This window comes from Oncorhynchus tshawytscha, linkage group LG11 (genome assembly GCF_018296145.1).
Source record: "Oncorhynchus tshawytscha isolate Ot180627B linkage group LG11, Otsh_v2.0, whole genome shotgun sequence".
In the NCBI taxonomy this organism is placed as follows: domain Eukaryota; kingdom Metazoa; phylum Chordata; class Actinopteri; order Salmoniformes; family Salmonidae; genus Oncorhynchus; species Oncorhynchus tshawytscha.
In genome coordinates, this window is record NC_056439.1 from 1,755,054 (window position 1) to 1,781,018 (window position 25,965).

The 25,965-nt window shown below is 43.6% G+C and overlaps 1 protein-coding gene across 4 annotated transcripts in view; it reads left to right on the forward strand.

The window, feature by feature from the left end:
• The window catches only part of LOC112261290 (serine/threonine-protein kinase DCLK2-like), a 79,347-nt gene that overhangs the window by 45,318 nt on the left and 8,064 nt on the right, over window positions 1–25,965 (forward strand). For all 4 annotated transcript variants that reach the window (XR_006084513.1, XM_042329677.1, XM_042329675.1 and 1 more), the window contains exons 4-14: window positions 301–408; window positions 663–716; window positions 2,647–2,741; window positions 6,123–6,204; window positions 7,634–7,739; window positions 8,392–8,449; window positions 14,940–15,059; window positions 15,289–15,435; window positions 16,203–16,336; window positions 16,572–16,649; window positions 24,862–24,958. Coding sequence is in view for 3 of the 4 variants with exons in the window: in XM_042329677.1 (XP_042185611.1) it covers window positions 301–408; window positions 663–716; window positions 2,647–2,741; window positions 6,123–6,204; window positions 7,634–7,739; window positions 8,392–8,449; window positions 14,940–15,059; window positions 15,289–15,435; window positions 16,203–16,336; window positions 16,572–16,649; window positions 24,862–24,958 (1,079 nt within the window). In the remaining variant the exon portion in view is untranslated. The remainder of the gene's footprint in view (window positions 1–300; window positions 409–662; window positions 717–2,646; window positions 2,742–6,122; window positions 6,205–7,633; window positions 7,740–8,391; window positions 8,450–14,939; window positions 15,060–15,288; window positions 15,436–16,202; window positions 16,337–16,571; window positions 16,650–24,861; window positions 24,959–25,965) is intronic.

A 25,965-nucleotide genomic window follows, 5' to 3' on the forward strand; every position in this document is an offset into this window, starting at 1 on the left:
GTGCATTTCTCATGGAGTTATGGCGCGCACAGAGCCACAGACGACTGCACATGTGGTGTTCGTTTGGAAAAAGCAAATGTTTTTTTTGTGGAAAGCTCTCTGCGTGAATTAAACATTCTTAACTTCTTGAACACTCCCTACTTAATGCTTTCTCAAAGAGAGCCAATTATATTATAGAGCTAGTTCCTAGCTGGAGCTATTTTAAAATAGTTTGACTGGAACACTGGGGACTGTATTGAATTGTGCTAGATAGGAAATGAGGTCGGTGTGGTTTTAACCCTGTGTGTGTTGTCTTCACAGAATGCCGGGTGCTCAAGTCCTCATACTCTGCTCGCTCGCCCACTCCAACGAGGGCTGCTGGGAGCAAGAGCCCTGGACTTTCACGCCGTATCAAGTCCCCTGGCATAGGTATACACATGCACATACACACAAACACACAGTTATTGGGTGATGGACTGAGTAACTGATTTTCATCTGACACTAACTAGTGTAATCACCTCAAAAAGAGTTTCAGGATTTTGGCAGGCTACAGGCCATATGGCCGATTACCAAACATTTATCTTAAGCTCAGTTAAACATTGATTATGAGGCTTTAAGTTGGACATTGAAACCTCGAGCTGTAAAATAGTTTTTTGCAATTCTCTCTCTCTTTCTCTCTGCAGTAAGAAGACCAATCCATTACTCCACCAGTAGCCAGTCTCCTGTTAAATCCCCAGGTAAGCTTGTTGACATCCTGCACTGCCCACTCTATTGGCCCATTACCCAACCACAACAAACCACTCATTTTCATCTAGCTAGCTATCATTACTAGGACCTTGAGTTTTCCCCTGAGCATGAAGCCTAACCAGGAATGACTCCTGGCCTTAATCATCACCACAATATGTTAACAATAATCACTACACAAGTCTTTCTCAGAGAGGGCACCAGTTAAACCCTTTTGAAGTTCCTGACTGCTTGGAGTCTTGGTAAGTGCACCCGTGGCCTAAGGTTGACCTTGTGGCTGACGGGGCCCTGTAAGAGGTCCAGTTAGTCTCTTTGAGTACAGTATATTGTAATGTCAGTCAGACTCCTGCTGTGTAGGGAAGTGCCATCAATTACTCTGAAGGAGCTCTGCTCCACTGTGAACCTCCCTGGCCTGCCACCCTGACCAAAGACTATTTAAAGATCTCTGGATATCGCTCTCTCTTTCTTCTCCTCTCTTTCTCTGGCTCTTGCTCTCTCTCTTTTTCACTCTCTATTTTTCTCTCTCCTCTCTTCCTGGCCCAGAAACTCTCTCTGGCTTCTACAGTATGCATCTAATCTGAGCACAGACTGGTGCAGGACCAGCTGATACAAACCCATGTACTAAATTAGCCTCAGTGCTTTAGTCTTCAGCTGCTTTCACTGAGCCCTTCTAATTGAATTGAATAATCACATCAGTTGTCTGGCATCACATTCCCTAGTAGGTGCTGTACTGTATTGGTGGTTCTGACTGTTGTTCGGAGGTCCAGATTGGTTGTCTCAGGGAACGGGTACAGCGTGTGGCAGTGTACCTGCCAAGAACCTAGAGTGTGTGGCAGATAAGGCCTTTCACAGAAATACACTACCAAATCAAATCAAATCAAATTCTATTTGTCACATACACATGGTTAGCAGATGTTAGTGCGAGTGTAGCGAAATGCTTGTGCTTCTAGTTCCGACAATGCAGTAATAACCAACAAGTAATCTAGCTAACAATTCCAAAACTACTACCTTATAGACACAAGTGTAAAGGGATAAAGAATATATACATAAAGATATATGAGTGAGTGATGGTACAGAGCGGCATAGGCAAGATACAGTAGATGGTATTGAGTGCAGTATATACATATGAGATGAGTATGTAAACAAAGTGGCATAGTTAAAGTGGCTAGTGATACATGTATTACATTACCATTACCAATACAGCCAACTTCTCCAAAGAAAGGCCATGCCTGGCCCTGTTGTTTGAGGAGAGGACTGGTTGTGACACAGGGAGGTTCCTGGAGGTAGGCTGCTTGAGGTACCATTGAACCCTCAGGGTCGTAGCTTTCGTGTGGCCTAAGCTGCAGACAGATTATCCAGGCAGCCTGCGGAGGCACCTAGTGTGACCCTTCGTGTTTGTCTGTTGTAGCCAAACACAACCTGTTTCCCCCAGAGGGGACCGGACAGGAAGTTGGACAGTCACACACAGTTCTAGACACGAAACGCCACACTACACCTGAAGAAAATCTAGCACTCGGTCTTAAGGAAAGGTCATGGACTTGAATTCGTGGTGGAGAACTGTTAGTACAGAGATTTTTCAACTCAGTGAAAGTAAACCCATTCAAAGTGAACTGTTGTGTCACAAATGGATTTCCTGCCCTATCTTATATCACTTCCTGTGATAGAGGCATTTCCTTTAGTATTCAAAGAAATGAAGAAAAATAGAATACACAATGTAATAACAGTAATACACTTTTAACCAGCCACATCTCTCCAGAGGAAAAAGGACTTCCTCTCTCGTTTGCCCTTCCCCACATCAGCACGTCCTGTTGGGCCAGCCCTAGCCCTATCATTGTCTTACTATGGCTCTCTCTCTCTCTCTCTCTCTCTCTCTCTCTCTCTCTCTCTCTCGCTGTCGCTCTCCTCTTCTCTTCTCCCCCCCAGTCAATGGTGTCCCCAGCAGTACGATCTCCACCCCCAAGTCCACCAAATCCAATAGCTCCTCCCCCACCAGCCCCCGCAGTATACACAGCTTCAAGGTGAGTCACACACACACCGTGTCTCACACACACACCACCTATAATCTCCAGATAATGATATTGTACTGTATGTTCCCGTATAGGAAGGGTGATTGTATATTTAGACACATGCTATAAATAAACATATAGTAGCAAATGATTTAACCTCAAGTGCACTAGATCAGGAATAGTGGTTGGCCAGAACGCTTGAATCTGTTGACAGTGGGGACAACAGCGCTTAAACGTTCTCTAGATGATCATTAAAGTTTGGCAACACCTACATCGTGTTTACTTGGCAGGTCCATAACGTTTGATAGAACTTAGTTACTCTGAAGACATCACAAAATAACGTATTGAAAAGAAAGATTGATGATGTAATCCACCCAGTTCAAAGGTGTTTCAGGTTGAGATTTCTCCTTTAGATAGCGTACTAAATAATGCATACAGTTTTCTAGTCCAGGTAACTGAAATAAGGCTTATGGTCCATGTACTTCTAGAAGTGTTGAAAGAGCTTCTCTTCCATAATAGAAAAGATTACTGAGATGACTTGGCGGATTCTGTCGCATGTGAAAGCCAAGAATGCTTGAAAAAGCAGTCTTATAATAACCCATATCACCTATTCAAACAGCCATCACAGCTGTCTCTTTTGGAAAAGGCCTCTCGTCAAATTATTCATTATTTCCAACATTGGTCATCATTTCGATCCATTAAAGTTTGTGTTTTCTCTTTCTGTGCCTGATAAGTGACAGTAGGGGAGGCCTATCCATTAAGATAGGTCCTAACACCCTGTACTGTTCTGAAGGGCAGAACACTTATTTTACGCCAAATGCATAATTAACACAGTGATATATATATACCTGCTCACTTTCTTTTGAGTTTGGGTAGGCACACAACGTCCACAGAATGGAGAACTGTAAGAGCAATTCAGAAGAGACTTGTCTTCTATCTTTCCATTGAGCTACCTACAGTCGTATGAAAGTTTGGGCACCCCTGACAATTTCCATTTATAAATAATTGGGTGTTTGGATCAGTAATTTCATTTTGATCTATCAAATAACTGATGGACACAGTAATATTTCAGTAGTGAAATGAGGTTTATTGGATGAACAGAAAATGTGCAATATGCATCAAAACAAAATTAGACCGGTGCATAAATTTGGGCACCCCAATAGAAAAATCACATCAATATTTAGTAGAGCCTCCTTTTGCTAAAATAACAGCCGCTAGACGCTTCCCATAGCCTCTATTGAGTGTCTGGATTCTGGATGAAGGTATTGTGGACCATTCCTCCTTACAAAACATCTCCAGTTCAGTTAGGTTTGATGGTTGCCGAGCATGGACAGCCCACTTCAAATCATCCCACAGATTCTCAATGATATTCAGGTCTGGGGACTGGGATGGCCATACCAGAACATTGTACTTGTTCCTCTGCATAAATGCCCGGGTAGATTTTGAGCAGTGTTTTGGGTCGTTGTCTTGTTGAAATATCCAGCCCCGGCGTAACTTCAACTTTGTGACTGATTCTTGAATATTATTCCCAAGAATCTGCTGATATTGAGTGGAATCCATGCAACCCTCAACTTTAACAAGATTCCCAGTACCGGCCACACAGCCCCACAGCGTGATGGAACCCCCACCACATTTTACTGTGGGTAGCAAGTGTTTTTCTTGGAACGCTGTGTTCTTTTGCCGCCATGCATAACGTCCCTTGTTATGACCAAATAACTCAATCTTTGTTTCATCAGTCCACAGCACCTTATTCCAAAATGAAGCTGGCTTGTCCAAATGTGCGTTTGCATACCTCAAGCGACTCTGTTTGTGGCGTGTGTGCAGAAATAGCTTCTCCCATACAGCTTCTCCTTGTGCAAAGTGCGCTGAATTGTTGAACGATGCAGTGACACCATCTGCAGCAAGATGATGTTGTAGGTCCTTGGAGGTGGTCTGTGGGCTGTTTTTGACCGTTCTCACCATCCTTCGCCTCTCCAATATTTTACTTGGCCTGCCACTTCTGGCCTTAACAAGAACTGTGCCTGTGGTCTTCCATTTCCTCACTATGTTCCTCACAGTGGACACTGACAGCTTAAATCTCTGCGATAGCTTTTTGTAGCCTTCCTCTAAACCATAATGTTGAACAATCTTTGTTTTCAGGTCATTTGAGAGTTGTTTTGAGGCCCCCATGTTGCCACTTTTCAGAGGAGAGTCAAAGAGAACAACAACTTGCAATTGGCCACCTTAAATACCTTTTCTCATGATTGGATGCACTTGTCTATGAAGTTCAAGGCTTAATGAGCTCACCAAACCAATTGTGTGTTCCAATGAATCAGTGCTAAGTAGTTACAGGTATTCAAATCAACAGAATGACAAGGGTGCCCACATTTTTGCATAGCCTATTTTCACATCTGATTTAATTTCATACAACTTAATATTGCTACACTAAAAATCTTTGTCTGGACAATACCCCAGTACTCAGCTTTTATTAGAAAATGAATGGCATGCCACTGTGATCATTTTCTGTGACGACAGAGTCAATTATTATGCAGCCTCAGAGGGGTGCCCAAACTTTTTCATACGACTGTATCTAAAAATGGATTATAAAGTCGAATATCAAACATTTTCTTACCAAACTATACTGAACAAAAATATACATGCGACAATTTCAAAGATTTGACTGAGTTGCAGTTCATATAAGGAAATCAGTCAATTAAAATAAATTCAAAAGGCCTGCACAAGTACAGTGAAATGCTTAACTTGCTAGCCCTTCCCAGCAGTGCAGTATTCAATATCAAAATAGTAGAACAAAAAACCCCACAAGAAATAAGAGAAGAAAAAAATGAACAGAAGAATGTAAGCCATATACAGGGTAAGTGCCAGTACCAAACTATACAATTTAATTGCGGGGGTGTTTTGTATTAGTTTCCTGTCAGAACTCTGAAGCACTATAAAACACTACGGGGGATCCATGGGCTAGTTATCCTGACACACTCTGTCATGGCATTATATTGGATTTCGAATGCATGCTACTTAAAGCAAAACCATTAGTCAATGTCCCTAGATCCCAGGGCTTCGTTCTGGATCGATGTTATGAAGCGGACCAGTCCTGTTGTATTACTCTGGAGATGCAACTGGCTATTTTGATCACCCTGCTAGTATTGATGTCAAAACAGAGCTTTGGATTGGGAGTCGTGTTACCAACAATTGTGCCCAGCTAACCTTGGCCCAGTTAACCTTGACCTCTAATCCATTGTGTGCCCCATTTTTTATATTTATAGTTGCTATGGTGATGCGTGTGTCCAGGTTTTGACTTGGTGGCTGAAAGGGGAAGGATGCTGACCTCTGTTTTCTTCTTCTTCTCTCCTTCCCTCCTCTCTTCATCTCTTACTTTCTTTCTCTCCTCATTTCCAGATTCCACCACATCACACGTCTGCCACCAATGTTAACGGGTCTTCACACAGTCTGGAGCTGGCCTATAACATGAGTCCTGAGGGTAGGTGTCCCCTTCTCCTCTCAACCTCTCCCTTCTCTTCTTCTGTTCTCCTAGCTTCCTTTCTCCTCTTCTTCTGTTCTCCTAGCCTCCTTTCTCCTCCCCTCCCTTCTCTTCTTCCACTCCCCTCTCCACTCCTCCCTTCTCTTCTTCCACTCCCCTCTCCACTCCTCCCTTCTCTTCTTCCACTCCCCTCTCCACTCCTCCCTTCTCTTCTTCCACTCCCCTCTCCACTCCTCCCTTCTCTTCTTCCACTCCCCTCTCCACTCCTCCCTTCTCTTCTTCCACTCCCCTCTTTACCCTGTGTCATCCTGTCTCTGTGCCAACTCTCACATCTCCTGCCTGCACTCACTCACCCCTAAACACGTGGCCCAATGCATCCCCAATCCCCCCCTAGGGCCTCAATGCAGGTTCAGGTTGTTATATTAGAATTGCTTACTCAGCGACACATGCCGCATCACAGCAGCACTCACAACAGAGGGACAGAGAAGTGTGATGTGGAGAACAAGTGAAAAAATCTGTGTGCTTCTGCGTGAGACAGCCAGGCGGTATCAACACGTCCTTGGGCTGTGTGTCTGCATAATATTGTTGGTTCCTCTTTAGGAGAGGCCAGACATTAGTTCTAGGGTAGGAGCTAGGCTGCCTGGGTTAATGGGCAATTAATGACTTTATACTTTGATTAGATTAAAACGCGTTAATCCTTTATTTCAGCCGCTTTGTCTTAACATAAGTTGTGGAAACTCCGAGGAGATATTCATTTCACTGCAATGCAAGTTTTTCCAGAGTAAGTACTTGTAGGTATTGTACGTCATTGTACACTGAATGTCTAAAACATTATGAACACCTGCTCTTTCCATGACAGACTGACCAGGTGAATCCAGGTGAATGTATGATCCCTTATTGATGTCACTTGTTAAATCCACTTCAATCAGTGTAGATGAAGGGGAGGAGACATGTTAAAGAAGGATTTTTAAGCATTGAGACAATTGAGACATGGATTGTGTGTGTGTACCATTCAGAGGGTGAATGGGCAAGACACAAGATTGAAGTGCCTTTGAACGGGGTATAGTAGTAGGTGCCAGGCACACTGGTTTGTTTCAAGAACTGCAACGCTGCTGGGCTTTTCACACTCAACAGTTTCCTGTGTGTATTAAGAAGGGTCCACCACCCAAAGGACATCCTGCCAACTTGACATAACTGTGGGAAGCATTGGAGTCAACATCGGCCAGCATCCCTGTTGAACTCTTTCGACACCTTGTAGAGTCCTTGCCCCAACTAATTGAGGCTGTTCTGAGGGAAAAAGGTGGGGGTGCAACTCAAATATTAGAAAGGTGTTCCTAATGTTTTGTTCAGTCTGTATATATGTGGGCCACAGGAAGTAACTGAAAGAGCATTCAGATGTGCCCCGTTGTAACACGTCTCTCCTCATCAGTTAACGGCAACAGCTGTAGCTCTATCACAACCGTCCTGGATAAGTACAAGGTCGGCAAGGTCATAGGAGACGGAAACTTTGCCGTGGTGAAAGACTGTGTAGAACGGTATGTACATTTAGAATATTACATTTCTTTACATCTCATTGATGGATTTAAAACCTTATTTTAATTTTAACTTCTCGCTTGACCGGAAGTTTCATAGCATACCAATTGTACTTTCATATTTGTAATGAATGTTCACTAGGCTGTTGGACTTAAAAAGCCCTATTTATAAATGACCACGTTGATCAGTAGCTTTCAATGTGACTTAATAAGCGCCACGTCACATGTCATAACTGCTTCTAAGGCTTAATTTAAGTAAGCATTTACTGTTTGTGTATGTGCGTGTGTCTGGGGTTCAGCCCATGAAATCCACTTCATTACCGTTTCCCTTCTGACTCAGCAGTTTGTCTGTAATATACAGAGAGCAGATGCCTTCCTCTAATCAGAAGGGCTAGACGCTCCAATACACCGTCACGCACTGTCTGATGTGTCAGCCTATGACTGTGTATGGGGGTGCAACACTGTTCAGTCTACTGTTGGATAGAACTTAGAACCTTAGTTTGTGATGAAACACACAAAAAAGTGCCTTTCAAACTTGTTAAAAAATGTAATGGTTTGGCAGATGGTTGCACATGATTTGGGTTAGTTTGAAGGATTTACAGTAAACACAATATACCATGATTTGAAGGACTAGTGTTGCTGTATGTCTTTATAGGTCCACTGGGAAGGAGTATGCACTGAAGATAATTGACAAGGCCAAGTGCAGTGGAAAGGTAAGAGAGCGAGAGAGAGAGAGAGAGAGAGAGAATATGTTGTTGCCACTGTATTTCTTTGACTGTGTCACCCAATAGCAGCTGAGCTCAGCAACCCAGGTTGTAACGTAGTGAATTAATGTAAGTGTTGCTGACAGTCCCAGTACCATGTATCAACAGAGACTGTTCTCTCAGACAGTGTTGCTGACAGTCCCAGTACCATGTATCAACAGAGACTGTTCTCTCAGACAGTGTTGCTGACAGTCCCAGTACCATGTATCAACAGAGACTGTTCTCTCAGACAGTCCCAGTACCATGTGCTGACAGTGTACCATGTATCAACAGAGACTGTTCTCTCAGACAGTGTTGCTGACAGTCCCAGTACCATGTATCAACAGAGACTGTTCTCTCAGACAGTGTTGCTGACAGTCCCAGTACCATGTATCAACAGAGACTGTTCTCTCAGACAGTGTTGCTGACAGCCCCAGTACCATGTATCAACAGAGACTGTTCTCTCAGACAGTGTTGCTGACAGTCCCCGTACCATGTATCAACAGAGACTGTTCACTCAGACAGTGTTGCTGACAGTCCCAGTACCATGTATCAACAGAGACTGTTCTCTCAGACAGTGTTGCTGACAGTCCCAGTACCATGTATCAACAGAGACTGTTCTCTCAGACAGTGTTGCTGACAGTCCCAGTACCATGTATCAACAGAGAGACTGTTCTCTCAGACAGTGTTGCTGACGGAGCCCCAGTACCATGTATCAACAGAGACTGTTCTCTCAGACAGTGTTGCTGACAGTCCCAGTACCATGTATCAACAGAGACTGTTCTCTCACTGTTCTCTCAGACAGTGTTGCTGACAGTCCCAGTACCATGTATCAACAGAGACTGTTCTCTCAGTGTTGCTGACGGAGTCCCAGTACCATGTATCAACAGAGACTGTTCTCTCAGACAGTGTTGCTGACGGTCCCAGTACCATGTATCAACAGAGAGACTGTTCTCTCAGACTGTTCTCTCAGACTGTTCTCTCAGACAGCGTTGCTGACAGTCCCAGTACCATGTATCAACAGAGAGACTGTTCTCTCAGACAGTGTTGCTGACAGTCCCAGTACCATATATCAACAGAGACTGTTCTCTCAGACAGTGTTGCTGACAGTCCCAGTACCATATATCAACCCAGTACCATGTATCAACAGAGACTGTTCTCTCAGACAGTGTTGCTGACAGTCCCAGTACCATGTATCAACAGAGACTGTTCTCTCAGACAGTGTTGCTGACAGTCCCAGTACCATGTATCAACAGAGACTGTTCTCTCAGACAGTGTTGCTGACAGTCCCCAGTACCATGTATCAACAGAGAGAGACTGTTCTCTCAGACAGTGTTGCTGACAGTCCCAGTACCATGTATCAACAGAGACTGTTCTCTCAGACAGTGTTGCTGACAGTCCCAGTACCATGTATCAACAGAGACTGTTCTCTCAGACAGTGTTGCTGACAGTCCCAGTACCATGTATCAACAGAGACTGTTCTACTCAGCTAGTGTTGCTGACAGTCAGACAGTGTTGCTGACAGTCCCAGTACCATGTATCAACAGAGACTGTTCTCTCAGACAGTGTTGCTGACAGTCCCCCAGTACCATGTATCAACAGAGACTGTTCTCTCAGACAGTGTTGCCATGACAACAGAGAGTTCCCCAGTACCATGTATCAACAGAGACTGTTCTCTCAGACAGTGTTGCTGACAGTCCCCAGTACCATGTATCAACAGAGACTGTTCTCTCAGACAGTGTTGCTGACAGTCCCAGTACCATGTATCAACAGAGACTGTTCTCTCAGACAGTGTTGCTGACAGAGTCCCAGTACCATGTATCAACAGAGACTGTTCTCTCAGACAGTGTTGCTGACAGTCCCAGTACCATGTACTGTTCTCAACAGACAGTGACTGTTCTCCATCAGACAGTGTTGCTGACAGTCCCAGTACCATGTATCAACAGAGACTGTTCTCTCAGACAGTGTTGCTGACAGTCCCCAGTACCATGTATCAACAGAGACTGTTCTCTCAGACAGTGTTGCTGACAGTCCCAGCACCATGTATCAACAGACAGTCCCAGTACCATGTATCAACAGAGACTGTTCTCTCAGACAGTGTTGCTGACAGTCCCAGTACCATGTATCAACAGAGAGACTGTTCTCTCAGACAGTGTTGCTGACAGTCCCAGTACCATGTATCAACAGAGACTGTTCTCTCAGACAGTGTTGCTGACAGTCCCAGTACCATGTATCAACAGAGACTGTTCTCTCAGACAGTGTTGCTGACAGTCCCAGTACCATGTATCAACAGAGACTGTTCTCTCAGACAGTGTTGCTGACAGTCCCAGTACCATGTATCAACAGAGACTGTTCTCTCAGACAGTGTTGCTGACAGTCCCCGTACCATGTATCAACAGAGACTGTTCTCTCAGACAGTGTTGCTGACGGAGCCCCAGTACCATGTATCAACAGAGACTGTTCTCTCAGACAGTGTTGCTGACGGAGCCCCAGTACCATGTATCAACAGAGACTGTTCTCTCAGACAGTGTTGCTGACGGAGTCCCAGTACCATGTATCAACAGAGACTGTTCTCTCAGACAGTGTTGCTGACAGAGTCCCAGTACCATCTCTCAGACTGTTCTCTCAGACAGCGTTGCTGACAGTCCCAGTACCATGTATCAACAGAGAGACTGTTCTCTCAGACAGCGTTGCTGACAGTCCCAGTACCATGTATCAACAGAGACTGTTCTCTCAGACAGTCCAGTCCCAGTACCATGTATCAACAGAGACTGTTCTCTCAGACAGTGTTGCTGACAGTCCCAGTACCATGTATCAACAGAGACTGTTCTCTCAGACAGTGTTGCTGATGGAGCCCCAGTACCATGTATCAACAGAGACTGTTCTCTCAGACAGTGTTGCTGACAGTCCCAGTACCATGTATCAACAGAGACTGTTCTCTCAGACAGTGTTGCTGACAGTCCCAGTACCATGTATCAACAGAGACTGTTCTCTCAGACAGTGTTGCTGACAGTCCCCGTACCATGTATCAACAGAGACTGTTCTCTCAGACAGTGTTGCTGACGGAGCCCCAGTACCATGTATCAACAGAGACTGTTCTCTCAGACAGTGTTGCTGACAGTCCCAGTACCATGTATCAACAGAGACTGTTCTCTCAGACAGTGTTGCTGACAGTCCCAGTACCATGTATCAACAGAGACTGTTCTCTCAGACAGTGTTGCTGACAGTCCCAGTACCATGTATCAACAGAGACTGTTCTCTCAGACAGTGTTGCTGACAGTCCCAGTACCATGTATCAACAGAGACTGTTCTCCCAGTATCAACAGACAGTTCTCTCAGACAGTGTTGCTGTTGCTGATCAACAGTCCCAGTGTTGCCATGTATCAACAGAGACTGTTCTCTCAGACAGTGTTGCTGACAGTCCCAGTACCATGTATCAGACAGAGACTGTTCTGTTCTCAGACAGTGTTGCTGACAGTCCCAGTACCATGTATCAACAGAGACTGTTCTCTCAGACAGTGTTGCTGACAGTCCCAGTACCATGTATCAACAGAGACTGACAGTGTTGCTGACAGTCCCAGTACCATGTATCAACAGAGACTGACTGTTCTCTCAGACAGTGTTGCTGACAGTCCCAGTACCATGTATCAACAGAGACTGTTCTCTCAGACAGTGTTGCTGACAGTCCCAGTACCATGTATCAACAGAGACTATTCTCTCAGACAGTGTTGCTGACAGTCCCAGTACCATGTATCAACAGAGACTGTTCTCTCAGACAGTGTTGCTGACAGTCCCAGTACCATGTATCAACAGAGACTGTTCTCTCAGACAGTGTTGCTGACAGTCCCAGTACCATGTATCAACAGAGACTGTTCTCTCAGACAGCGTTGCTGACAGTCCCAGTACCATGTATCAACAGAGACTGTTCTCTCAGACAGTGTTGCTGACAGAGCCCAGTACCATGTATCAACAGAGACTGTTCTCTCAGACAGTGTTGCTGACAGTCCCAGTACCATGTATCAACAGAGACTGTTCTCTCAGACAGTGTTGCTGACAGTCCCAGTACCATGTATCAACAGAGACTGTTCTCTCAGACAGTGTTGCTGATAGTCCCAGTCCCAGTACCATGTATCAACAGAGACTGTTCTCTCAGACAGTGTTGCTGACGGAGTCCCAGTACCATGTATCAACAGAGACTGTTCTCTCAGACAGTGTTGCTGACAGTCCCAGTACCATGTATCAACAGAGACTGAGAGACTGTTCTCTCAGACTCTCTCAGACAGTCCTGACAGTCCCAGTACCATGTATCAACAGAGACTGTGACAGTCTCAGACCATGTATCAACAGAGACTGTTCTCTGTTGCTGACAGTCCCAGTACCATGTATCAACAGAGACTGTTCTCTCAGACAGTGTTGCTGACAGTCCCAGTACCATGTATCAACAGAGACTGTTCTCTCAGACAGTGTTGCTGACAGTCCCAGTACCATGTATCAACAGAGACTGTTCTCTCAGACAGTGTTGCTGACAGTCCCAGTACCATGTATCAACAGAGACTGTTCTCTCAGACAGCGTTGCTGACAGTCCCAGTACCATGTATCAACAGAGACTGTTCTCTCAGACAGCGTTGCTGACAGTCCCAGTACCATGTATCAACAGAGACTGTTCTCTCAGACAGTGTTGCTGACAGTCCCAGTACCATGTATCAACAGAGACTGTTCTCTCAGACAGTGTTGCTGACAGTCCCAGTACCATGTATCAACAGAGACTGTTCTCTCAGTATCAACAGAGTCAGACAGTGTATCAACAGAGACTGTTCTCTCAGACAGTGTTGCTGACAGTCCCAGTACCATGTATCAACAGAGACTGTTCTCTCAGACAGTGTTGCTGACAGTCCCAGTACCATGTATCAACAGAGACTGTTCTCTCAGACAGTGTTGCTGACAGAGTCCCAGTACCATGTATCAACAGAGACTGTTCTCTCAGACAGTGTTGCTGACAGTCCCAGTACCATGTATCAACAGAGACTGTTCTCTCAGACAGTGTTGCTGACAGTCCCAGTACCATGTATCAACAGAGACTGTTCTCTCAGACAGTGTTGCTGACTAGTCCCAGTACCATGTCAACAGAGACTGTTCCATGTATCAACAGAGAGACTGTTCTCTCAGACAGTGTTGCTGACAGTCCCAGTACCATGTATCAACAGAGACTGTTCTCTCAGACAGTGTTGCTGACAGTCCCAGTACCATGTACAGTCTCCAGTACCATGTCATGTATCAGAGAGACTGTTCTCTCAGACAGTGTTGCTGACAGTCCCAGTACCATATATCAACAGAGACTGTTCTCTCAGACAGTGTTGCTGACAGTCCCAGTACCATGTATCAACAGAGACTGTTCTCTCAGACAGTGTTGCTGACAGTCCCAGTACCATGTATCAACAGAGACTGTTCTCTCAGACAGTGTTGCTGACAGTCCCAGTACCATGTATCAACAGAGACTGTTCTCTCAGACAGTGTTGCTGACAGTCCCAGTACCATGTATCAACAGAGACTGTTCTCTCAGACAGTGTTGCTGACAGTCCCAGTACCATGTATCAACAGAGAGACTGTTCTCTCAGACAGCGTTGCTGACAGTCCCAGTACCATGTATCAACAGAGACTGTTCTCTCAGACAGTGTTGCTGACAGTCCCAGTACCATGTATCAACAGAGACTGTTCTCTCAGACAGTGTTGCTGACAGTCCCAGTACCATGTATCAACAGAGACTGTTCTCTCAGACAGTGTTGCTGACGGAGTCCCAGTACCATGTATCAACAGAGAGACTGTTCTCTCAGTGTTGCTGACGGAGTCCCAGTACCATGTATCAACAGAGACTGTTCTCTCAGACAGTGTTGCTGACGGAGTCCCAGTACCATGTATCAACAGAGACTGTTCTCTCAGACAGTGTTGCTGACAGAGTCCCAGTACCATCTCTCAGACTGTTCTCTCAGACAGTGTTGCTGACAGAGTCCCAGTACCATCTCTCAGACAGTGTTGCTGACAGAGTCCCAGTACCATGTATCAACAGAGACTGTTCTCTCAGACAGTGTTGCTGACAGAGTCCCAGTACCATCTCTCAGACAGTGTTGCTGACAGAGTCCCAGTACCATGTATCAACAGAGACTGTTCTCTCAGACAGTGTTGCTGACGGAGTCCCAGTACCATGTATCAACAGAGACTGTTCTCTCAGACAGTGTTGCTGACAGTCCCAGTACCATGTATCAACAGGATCAAAGTACCATCCCAGTACCATCCCGGTACCATATTAACAGGATCAAAGACCAACACAATGAACTTCTACATTTCTGTCTGCCTGCGGGTTAATAATGCAGGGTGGAATACCTAACCACTGTCCACTCACTGTGTGTGCTTGTGTGCTCGTGTGTGTGTTTGCATGCGTTTGTGTGTTTGCATGTGTGTGCAGGAGCACCTGATTGAGAATGAGGTGGCAGTGCTGAGGAGGGTCAAACACCCCAACATTATCCAGCTGATAGACGAGGTGGACACACCCACTGAACTCTACCTGGTCATGGAGCTGGTCAAGGTACGTTCAACCACTACTGACCTCTACAGTGTCTAGTCAACCACTACTGACCTCTACAGTATCTAGTCAACCACTACTGACCTCTACAGTATCTAGTCAACCACTACTGACCACTACAGCAGTATTCTGCACTTCATCAGTGCATGCAACATTAATATTTTAGGTACCTTATCATTTAGGTAAGTTCTTAATTCAACATGAATGTGTCTAATGCGTCCATTTCCTGCAGGGTGGCGACCTGTTTGATGCCATCACGTCCTCCACTAAGTACACAGAGAGAGATGCCAGTGTCATGGTGTTTAACCTGGCTGGAGCCCTGAAGTACCTCCACAGCATGAACATAGTACACAGAGACATCAAGCCTGAGAACCTGCTGGTAGGTAGTGAGGGACCACACTGAAGACTGGGGTAGCCAGCTACACTGTACACTGTAAGATCATATGTTGTTGAATTGACATACAGTAGTTATGTCAGAATTGTTGTGACACAGTTCCACCAGAGTGGCCGAGACATACACTACCTTTCAAAAGTTTGGGGTCACGTAGAAATGTCCTTGTTTTTGAAAGAAAAGCAATTTTCTTTGTCCATTAAATAACATCAAATTGATCAGGAATACAGTGTTAATGTTAATGTTGTAAATGACTATTGTAGCTGGAAACAGCAGATTTTTAATGGAATATCTACATGGGCGTACGGAGGCCCATTATCAGCAACCATCACTCCTGTGTTTGCTAATCTAAGTTTATCATTTTAAAAGGCTATTCATTATAAAACCCTTTTGTAATTATGTTAGTACATCTGAAAACTGTTATTCTGATTAAAGAAGCAATAAAACTCATCTCCTGTAGACTAGTTGGGTATCTGGAGCATCAGCATTTGTGGGTTCGATTACAGGCTCAAAATGGCCAGAAACAAAGAACTTTCTTCTGAAACTTGTCAGTGTATTCTTGTTCTGAGAAATGAAGGCTATTCCATGCAAGAAATTGCCAAGAAACTGAAGATCTCATACAACGCTGTGTACTATGGATATGAGATTTCAGATTTTCATATGGCATGCTAAAGTATTTGCATATGAAATGCACAATGCCTTTTGAATTGAGGTGACATGAGTTGGTAACTATGTTTTGTGTGTCTGCCCCTTAGGTGTGTGAGTACCTTGATGGCACTAAGTCTCTGAAGCTGGGGGACTTTGGTCTGGCCACTGTGGTTGAGGGGCCCCTGCACACCGTGTGTGGAACCCCCACCTACGTGGCCCCTGAGATCATCGCTGAGGCTGGGTGAGTTACTGCCAACTGTACCTGTATCCATAGTATCAGACATTCTAGTGACTAGCGCCGCTGAAGAGGAATCCCACACGGATGTTAAACAACACTTCCTTCATATTTCTCTCTCTCTCTGCTCTCTCTTCCTCTGTCTTTCTTGCTCTGCTTTCTCTCTCTGCTCTCTCTCTTCCCCCTCTACTCTTTCTCTCTGCTCTTTCTCCATCTCTTCTCTTTCTCTCTCTCCCCCCAGTTATGGTCTGAAGGTGGATATCTGGGCAACTGGGGTCATCACTTACATCCTGCTGTGTGGATTTCCTCCCTTCCGCAGGTACACTGCACAATGTTATTTAACCTCCAGACACCTACAGTACACTGCACAATGTTATTTAACCTCCAGACACCTACAGTACACTACACAATGTTATTTAACCTCCAGAACACCTACAGTACACTACACAATGTTATTTAACCTCCAGACACCTACAGTACACTACACAATGTTATGTAACGTCCAGACACCTACAGTACACTGCACAATGTTATTTGACCTCCAGACACCTACAAACACTCACAATGTTATTTAACCTCCAAACACCTACAAACACTCACAATTTTATTTGTCAGACACCTACAGTACACTGGTTACAGATGTTATTTAACCTCCAGAGAAATGCTTGTGCTTCTAGTTCCGACAATGCAGTAACTAACAATGTTAAACCTAACCTCAGTAACTAACAATTCCAAAAAGTAAAAAAATGTTATTTAACCTAGACACCTACAGTGTAAGGGGATAAAGAATATGTACATACAGGATAGACACCTACAGAATGAGTGTTATGGTACAGAGCAGCATAGTACAAGATACAGTTATTTGACCTGAGTACAGTATATACATATGAGATAAGTTATGTAAACTCAAGACACCTTAAAGTGGCTAGTGATACAATGTTATTTAAGGATGCAGTCGATGACACCTACAGTACACTATCAACGTTATATGACCTCCAGAACAATGTACAGTACACTAACATGTTATAACCTCCAAGTACACTACACAATGTACACCTTTAAAGTGGCTAGTGATATGTTATTTAACATAATTTGTTATTTAACCTCCAGATTCCCATGATTAAAGTGGCTGGAGTAGAGTCAGTGTTATTTAACCTGACAGACACCTACAGTAGCCACTCAATGTTAGTGGTGGCTGTTTAACAGTCTGATGGCCTTGAGATAGAAGCTGTTTTTCAGTCTCTCGGTCCCAGCTTTGATGCACTGCACAATGTTATTTAACCTCGCCTTCTGGATGACACCTAACAGGCAGTGGCACAATGTTGATGTAACCTTGATGATCTTTATGGCCTTCCTGTAGCATCACAATGGTGTAGGTGTCCTGGAGGGCACCTAGTTTGTTATTTAACCCCCACCTACGGGATGCACTATGTTATGCAGACCTCACAGACCACCTGGAGTACACTTACAATGTTGATTTAACCTGCAGTTGCACCTACAGTACCTGCACACAATGTTATTTAAGCCCGCCAGGATGCTCTACGATTTAACCTCAGTGCATCTGTAGAAGTTATGTTATTTAACCTCCAGACACCTACAGTGACACTGCACAATGTTATTTAACCTCCTGAGGTTGAAGACCTACAGCTGCGCACCTTCCTCACGATGCTTCCTGACACCTGTGAGTGGACAATGTTATTTAACCTCAGTTTGTCTGTTATGTGTACACTGCCAATGTTATTTAACCTCCAGAACTTAAACTACACAATGCTAGACCCTCTAACTACTGTTCCAGACACCTGTACATGGGGACACCTGTACCCTCTGTTATTTAACCTCCAGAAGTCCTACAATCATCTCCAAGTTTTGTTAACCTCCAGAGTGTACAGTACAGGTTATTTTCCTGACACCACACTCACTACACAATGTTATTTAACCTCAGACACCTCCTCCCAATGTTAGGCCGTCTCAAGTACACTTGTTATGTAACCTCAAGACCTACCACTGTTATTTGTCCTACAGTCACGCAAATGTTATGATTGAGTTGGAGACGTGCCTGCTGGCCACACAGTGTTGAACAGGGAACCTCCAGACACCTACAGGTTATTTAACCTCCAGGGTTATTTAACAGAACACCTACAGTACACTACACAATGTTATTTAACCTCCAGGGCCCTACAGTACATCAGCACAGATGTTATTTAACCTCTAGAACACCTCACACTACACAATGTTATTTCAGAACCAGTACAGTTGCACAGGGCGGGGTGGGGGTCCAGACACCTACAGTACACTACACAATGTTATTTAACCTCCAGAACACCTACAGTACACTACACAATGTTATGTAACCTCCAGACACCTACAGTACACTGCACAATGTTATTTAACCTCCAGACACCTACAGTACACTGCACAATGTTATTTAACCTCCAGACACCTACAGTACACTACACAATGTTATTTAACCTCCAGACACCTACAGTACACTGCACAATGTTATTTAACCTCCAGACACCTACAGTACACTACACAATGTTATTTAACCTCCAGAACACCTACAGTACACTACACAATGTTATGTAACCTCCAGACACCTACAGTACACTACACAATGTTATTTAACCTCCAGACACCTACAGTACACTACACAATGTTATTTAACCTCCAGACACCTACAGTACACTGCACAATGTTATGTAACCTCCAGACACCTACAGTACACTACACAATGTTATTTAACCTCCAGACACCTACAGTACACTACACAATGTTATTTAACCTCCAGACACCTACAGTACACTACACAATGTTATTTAACCTCCAGACACCTACAGTACACTACACAATGTTATTTAACCTCCAGACACCTACAGTACACTACACAATGTTATGTAACCTCCAGAACACCTACAGTACACTACACAATGTTATGTAACCTCCAGAACATCTACAGTACACTACACAATGTTATGTAACCTCCAGTACACTACACAATGTTATTTAACCTCCAGACACCTACGGTACACTGCACAATGTTATTTAACCTCTAGAACACCTACAGTACACTGCACAATGTTATTTAACCTCTAGAACACCTACGGTACACTACACAATGTTATGTAACCTCCAGACACCTACTGTACACTACACAATGTTATTTAACCTCCAGACACCTACAGTACACTACACAATGTTATTTAACCTCCAGACACCTACAGTACACTACACAATGTTATTTAACCTCCAGAACACCTACAGTACACTACACAATGTTATTTAACCTCCAGACACCTACAGTACACTACACAATGTTATTTAACCTCCAGACACCTACAGTACACTGCACAATGTTATTTAACCTCCAGAACACCTACAGTACACTACACAATGTTATTTAACCTCCAGACACCTACAGTACACTACACAATGTTATTTAACCTCCAGACACCTACAGTACACTACAGACACATGTTATGTTAACCTCCAGACACCTACGGTACACTGCACAATGTTATTTAACCTCTAGAACACCTACAGTACACTACACAATGTTATGTAACCTCCAGACACCTACAGTACACTACACAATGTTATTTAACCTCCAGACACCTACGGTACACTGCACAATGTTATTTAACCTCCAGACACCTACAGTACACTATACAATGTTATGTAACCTCCAGACACCTACAGTACACTACACAATGTTATTTAACCTCCAGACACCTACGGTACACTGCACAATGTTATTTAACCTCCAGACACCTACAGTACACTATACAATGTTATTTAACCTCCAGAACACCTACAGTACACTACACAATGTTATTTAACCTCCAGACACCTACAGTACACTGCACAATGTTATTTAACCTCCAGACACCTACAGTACACTACACAATGTTATTTAACCTCCAGACACCTACAGTACACTACACAATGTTATTTAACCTCCAGACACCTACAGTACACTACACAATGTTATTTAACCTCCAGACACCTACAGTACACTACACAATGTTATTTAACCTCCAGACACCTACAGTACACTACACAATGTTATTTAACCTCCAGACACCTACAGTACACTACACAATGTTATTTAACCTCCAGACACCTACAGTACACTACACAATGTTATTTAACCTCCAGAACACCTACAGTACACTGCACAATGTTATTTAACTTCTAGACACCTACAGTACACTACACAATGATGTTATTTGACCTCCAGACACCTACAGTACACTACACAATGTTATGTAACCTCCAGAACACCTACAGTACACTACACAATGTTATTTAACCTCTAGAACACCTACAGTACACTACACAATGTTATGTAACCTCCAGACACCTACAGTACACTACACAATGTTATTTAACCTCCAGAACACCTACAGTACACTACACAATGTTATTTAACCTCCAGAACACCTACAGTACACTACACAATGTTATTTAACCTCTAGAACACCTACAGTACACTACACAATGTTATGTAACCTCCAGACACCTACAGTACACTGCACAATGTTATGTAACCTCCAGACACCTACAGTACACTACACAATGTTATGTAACCTCCAGACACCTACAGTACACTACACAATGTTATTTAACCTCCAGACACCTACAGTACACTACACAATGTTATTTAACCTCCAGACACCTACAGTACACTGCACAATGTTATGTAACCTCCAGACACCTACAGTACACTACACAATGTTATTTAACCTCCAGACACCTACAGTATTTAACCTCCAGACACCTACACTACACAATGTTATTTAACCTTTAACCTCCAGTACTACACAATGTTATTTAACCTCCACAGTACACTACACAATGTTATTTAACCTCCAGACACCTACAGTACACTACACAATGTTATGTAACCTCCAGACACCTACAGTACACTACACAATGTTATGTAACCTCCAGACACCTACAGTACACTACACAATGTTATTTAACCTCCAGACACCTACAGTACACTGCACAATGTTATGTAACCTCCAGACACCTACAGTACACTACACAATGTTATTTAACCTACAGTACACTACACAATGTTATTTAACCTACAGTACACTACACAATGTTATTTAACCTACAGTACACTACACAATGTTATTTAACCTACAGTACACTACACAATGTTATTTAACCTACAGTACACTACACAATGTTATTTAACCTCCAGACACCTACAGTACACTACACAATGTTATTTAACCTCCAGACACCTACAGTACACTACACAATGTTATTTAACCTCCAGACACCTACAGTACACTACACAATGTTATTTAACCTACAGTACACTACACAATGTTATTTAACCTCCAGACACCTACAGTACACTACACAATGTTATTTAACCTCCAGAACACCTACAGTACACTACACAATGTTATTTAACCTCCAGACACCTACAGTACACTACACAATGTTATGTAACCTCCAGACACCTACAGTACACTACACAATGTTATGTAACCTCCAGAACACCTACAGTACACTACACAATGTTATTTAACCTCCAGAACACCTACAGTACACTACACAATGTTATTTAACCTCCAGAACACCTACAGTACACTACACAATGTTATGTAACCTCCAGAACACCTACAGTACACTACACAATGTTATTTAACCTCCAGAACACCTACAGTACACTACACAATGTTATTTAACCTCCAGAACACCTACAGTACACTACACAATGTTATTTAACCTACAGTACACTACACAATGTTATTTAACCTACAGTACACTACACAATGTTATGTAACCTCCAGACACCTACAGTACACTACACAATGTTATTTAACCTACAGTACACTACACAATGTTATTTAACCTACAGTACACTACACAATGTTATTTAACCTCCAGACACCTACAGTACACTACACAATGTTATTTAACCTCCAGAACACCTACAGTACACTACACAATGTTATGTAACCTCCAGAACACCTACAGTACACTACACAATGTTATGTAACCTCCAGACACCTACAGTACACTACACAATGTTATGTAACCTCCAGAACACCTACAGTACACTACACAATGTTATTTAACCTCCAGAACACCTACAGTACACTACACAATGTTATTTAACCTCCAGAACACCTACAGTACACTACACAATGTTATGTAATCTCCAGAACACCTACAGTTATGTAACCTCCAGAACACCTACAGTACACTACACAATGTTATGTAACCTCCAGAACACCTACAGTACACTACACAATGTTATTTAACCTCCAGAACACCTACAGTACACTACACAATGTTATTTAACCTCCAGAACACCTACAGTACACTACACAATGTTATTTAACCTCCAGACACCTACAGTACACTACACAATGTTATTTAACCTCCAGACACCTACAGTACACTACACAATGTTATTTAACCTCCAGAACACCTACAGTACACTACACAATGTTATTTAACCTCCAGAACACCTACAGTACACTACACAATGTTATTTAACCTCCAGACACCTACAGTACACTACACAATGTTATTTAACCTCCAGAACACCTACAGTACACTACACAATGTTATTTAACCTCTAGAACACCTACAGTACACTACACAATGTTATTTAACCTCCAGAACACCTACAGTACACTACACAATGTTATTTAACCTCCAGACACCTACAGTACACTACACAATGTTATTTAACCTCCAGAACACCTACAGTACACTACACAATGTTATTTAACCTCCAGAACACCTACAGTACACTACACAATGTTATTTAACCTCCAGACACCTACAGTACACTACACAATGTTATTTAACCTCCAGACACCTACAGTACACTACACAATGTTATTTAACCTCCAGACACCTACAGTACACTACACAATGTTATTTAACCTCCAGAACACCTACAGTACACTACACAATGTTATGTAACCTCCAGACACCTACAGTACACTACACAATGTTATTTAACCTCCAGTACACTACACAATGTTATTTAACCTCCAGTACACTACACAATGTTATTTAACCTCTAGAACACCTACGGTACACTACACAATGTTATTTAACCTCCAGAACACCTACAGTACACTACACAATGTTATTTAACCTCTAGAACACCTACAGTACACTACACAATGTTATGTAACCTCCAGACACCTACAGTACACTGCACAATGTTATTTAACCTCTAGAACACCTACAGTACACTACACAATGTTATTTAACCTCCAGACACCTACAGTACACTACACAATGTTATTTAACCTCCAGACACCTACAGTACACTACACAATGTTATTTAACCTCCAGACACCTACAGTACACTACACAATGTTATTTAACCTCCAGACACCTACAGTACACTACACAATGTTATTTAACCTCCAGACACCTACAGACACCTACACTGCACAATGTTATTTAACCTCCAGACACCTACAGTACACTGCACAATGTTATTTAACCTCCAGACACCTACAGTACACTACACAATGTTATTTAACCTCCAGACACCTACAGTACACTACACAATGTTATTTAACCTCCAGACACCTACAGTACACTACACAATGTTATTTAACCTCCAGACACCTACAGTACACTACACAATGTTATTTAACCTCCAGAACACAATGTTATTTAACCTCCAGAACACCTACACTGCACAATGTTATTTAACCTCCAGTACACTACACAATGTTATTTAACCTCCAGACACCTACAGTACACTACACAATGTTATTTAACCTCCAGACACCTACAGTACACTACACAATGTTATTTAACCTCCAGACACCTACAGTACACTACACAATGTTATTTAACCTCCATAACACCTACAGTACACTACACAATGTTATTTAACCTCCAGAACACCTAAAGGGATATATTCTCAGGTACACCACACAACACCGTGGCTGGTCCTTGACGGGATAGCGTTCATTACACAGTCACCACGCTTAATGTTAACATGATAATCTCTAAATATTCGGCTTCCTTAATGTTCGGCTTCCTTAGTGTAAACCCAGGCGTCTGGCCCTCGCACATTATTCAGCTATTTAAAAATAGGAGATGTGAATTTACATGAGTTCATTTGATGTTTTTTTATACTTGCGGTTTAGTATAACTGCGATCTCGCATAGATTAACTGTTCGACATAGACAAGGTCTCTGGATAGTAGTGTCATTGCAGTGAGGATTGTCTGCCAGAATAGAGCTGAGAGATTTATGTCTCATAGTCAGTCGTCCTATCCTCCCCCTACTTGTACCTCTTCTGTGGCTACTCTTGTTGTGTCCTGGTGTGTCCTTGAATTGATTCCTGGTGCTGAATTGGAAAATGCATGCAGCCAGTTTGTGAGGGAAGGTGAGGGGACAATGGTGTCAGAGTTATTCTGACGCTGTGTGTCTTTGAATGTGACATGAATATAATGTGTGATGCCAAAGTGTGTGTGTACGCTGAAGTATCCATCTGTTCACAGCATAGTATGTTTCTCTGTACAGTGAGGACAACCTTCAAGAGGACCTGTTTGACCAGATTCTGGTGGGACGACTGGACTTCCCTGCTCCCTACTGGGACAACGTCACGGACTCAGCCAAGGTAAACCACCACACACAGACACACCACCCCTGTGGCGTCAGCCCCCATTACATTTGGGTGGCAGCAATGGGGGGGTGGGAGGGTCCCGTTGAGATCTCCCAGAATGAAGGAGGCGGGAGTGAAGAAAGAGAGGGATGGTTTAGAAAGAGGAGATGCACACACACACACCATCTCTTCTTCTGTTCACACATCCCGCTCTCCTCTTTTATGCTCGCTCTCGCTCTCTTTCTCTGCCTCTCTCGCTCTCTTTCTCTGCCTCTCTCGCTCTCTTTCTCTGCCTCTCTCGCTCTCTTTCTCTGCCTCTCTCGCTCTTTCTCTGCCTCTCTCGCTCTCTCTCTCTCTGCCTCTCTCTCTTTCTCTCTCTGCCTCTCTCTCTCTCTGCCTCTGCCTCTCTCTTTTCTCTGCCTCTCTCTCTCTCTCTCTGCCTCTCTCTCTTCTCTGCCTCTCTCTCTTTCTCTGCTCTCTCTCTCTCTCTTTCTCTGCTCTCTCTTTCTCTGCCTCTCTCTTTCTCTGCCTCTCTGCCTCTCTCTTTCTCTGCCTCTCTCTTTCTCTCTCTTTCTCTGCCTCTCTCTGCCTCTCTCTTTCTCTGCCTCTCTCTTTCTCTGCCTCTCTCTCTCTTTCTCTGCCTCTCTCTCTCTCTGCCTCTCTCTCTCTCTCTGCCTCTCTCTCTCTGCCTCTCTCTCTCTGCCTCTCTCTCTCTCTCTCTCTGCTCTCTCTCTCTCTCCTCTCTCCTCTCTCTCTCTCTCTCTGCTCTCTCTCTCTCTCTCTCTCTGCCTCTCTCTCTCTCTCTCTCTGCTCTCTCTCTCTCTCTCTCTCTGCCTCTCTCTCTTTCTCTGCCTCTCTCTTTCTCTGCCTCTCTCTCTTTCTCTGCCTCTCTCTCTGCCTCTCTCTCTCTCTCTCTCTGCCTCTCTCTCTCTCTCTCTCTCTCTCTCTCTCTCTCTCTCTCTCTCTCTCTGCCTCTCTCTCTCTCTCTCTCTGCCTCTCTCGCTCTCTCTGCCTCTCTCTCT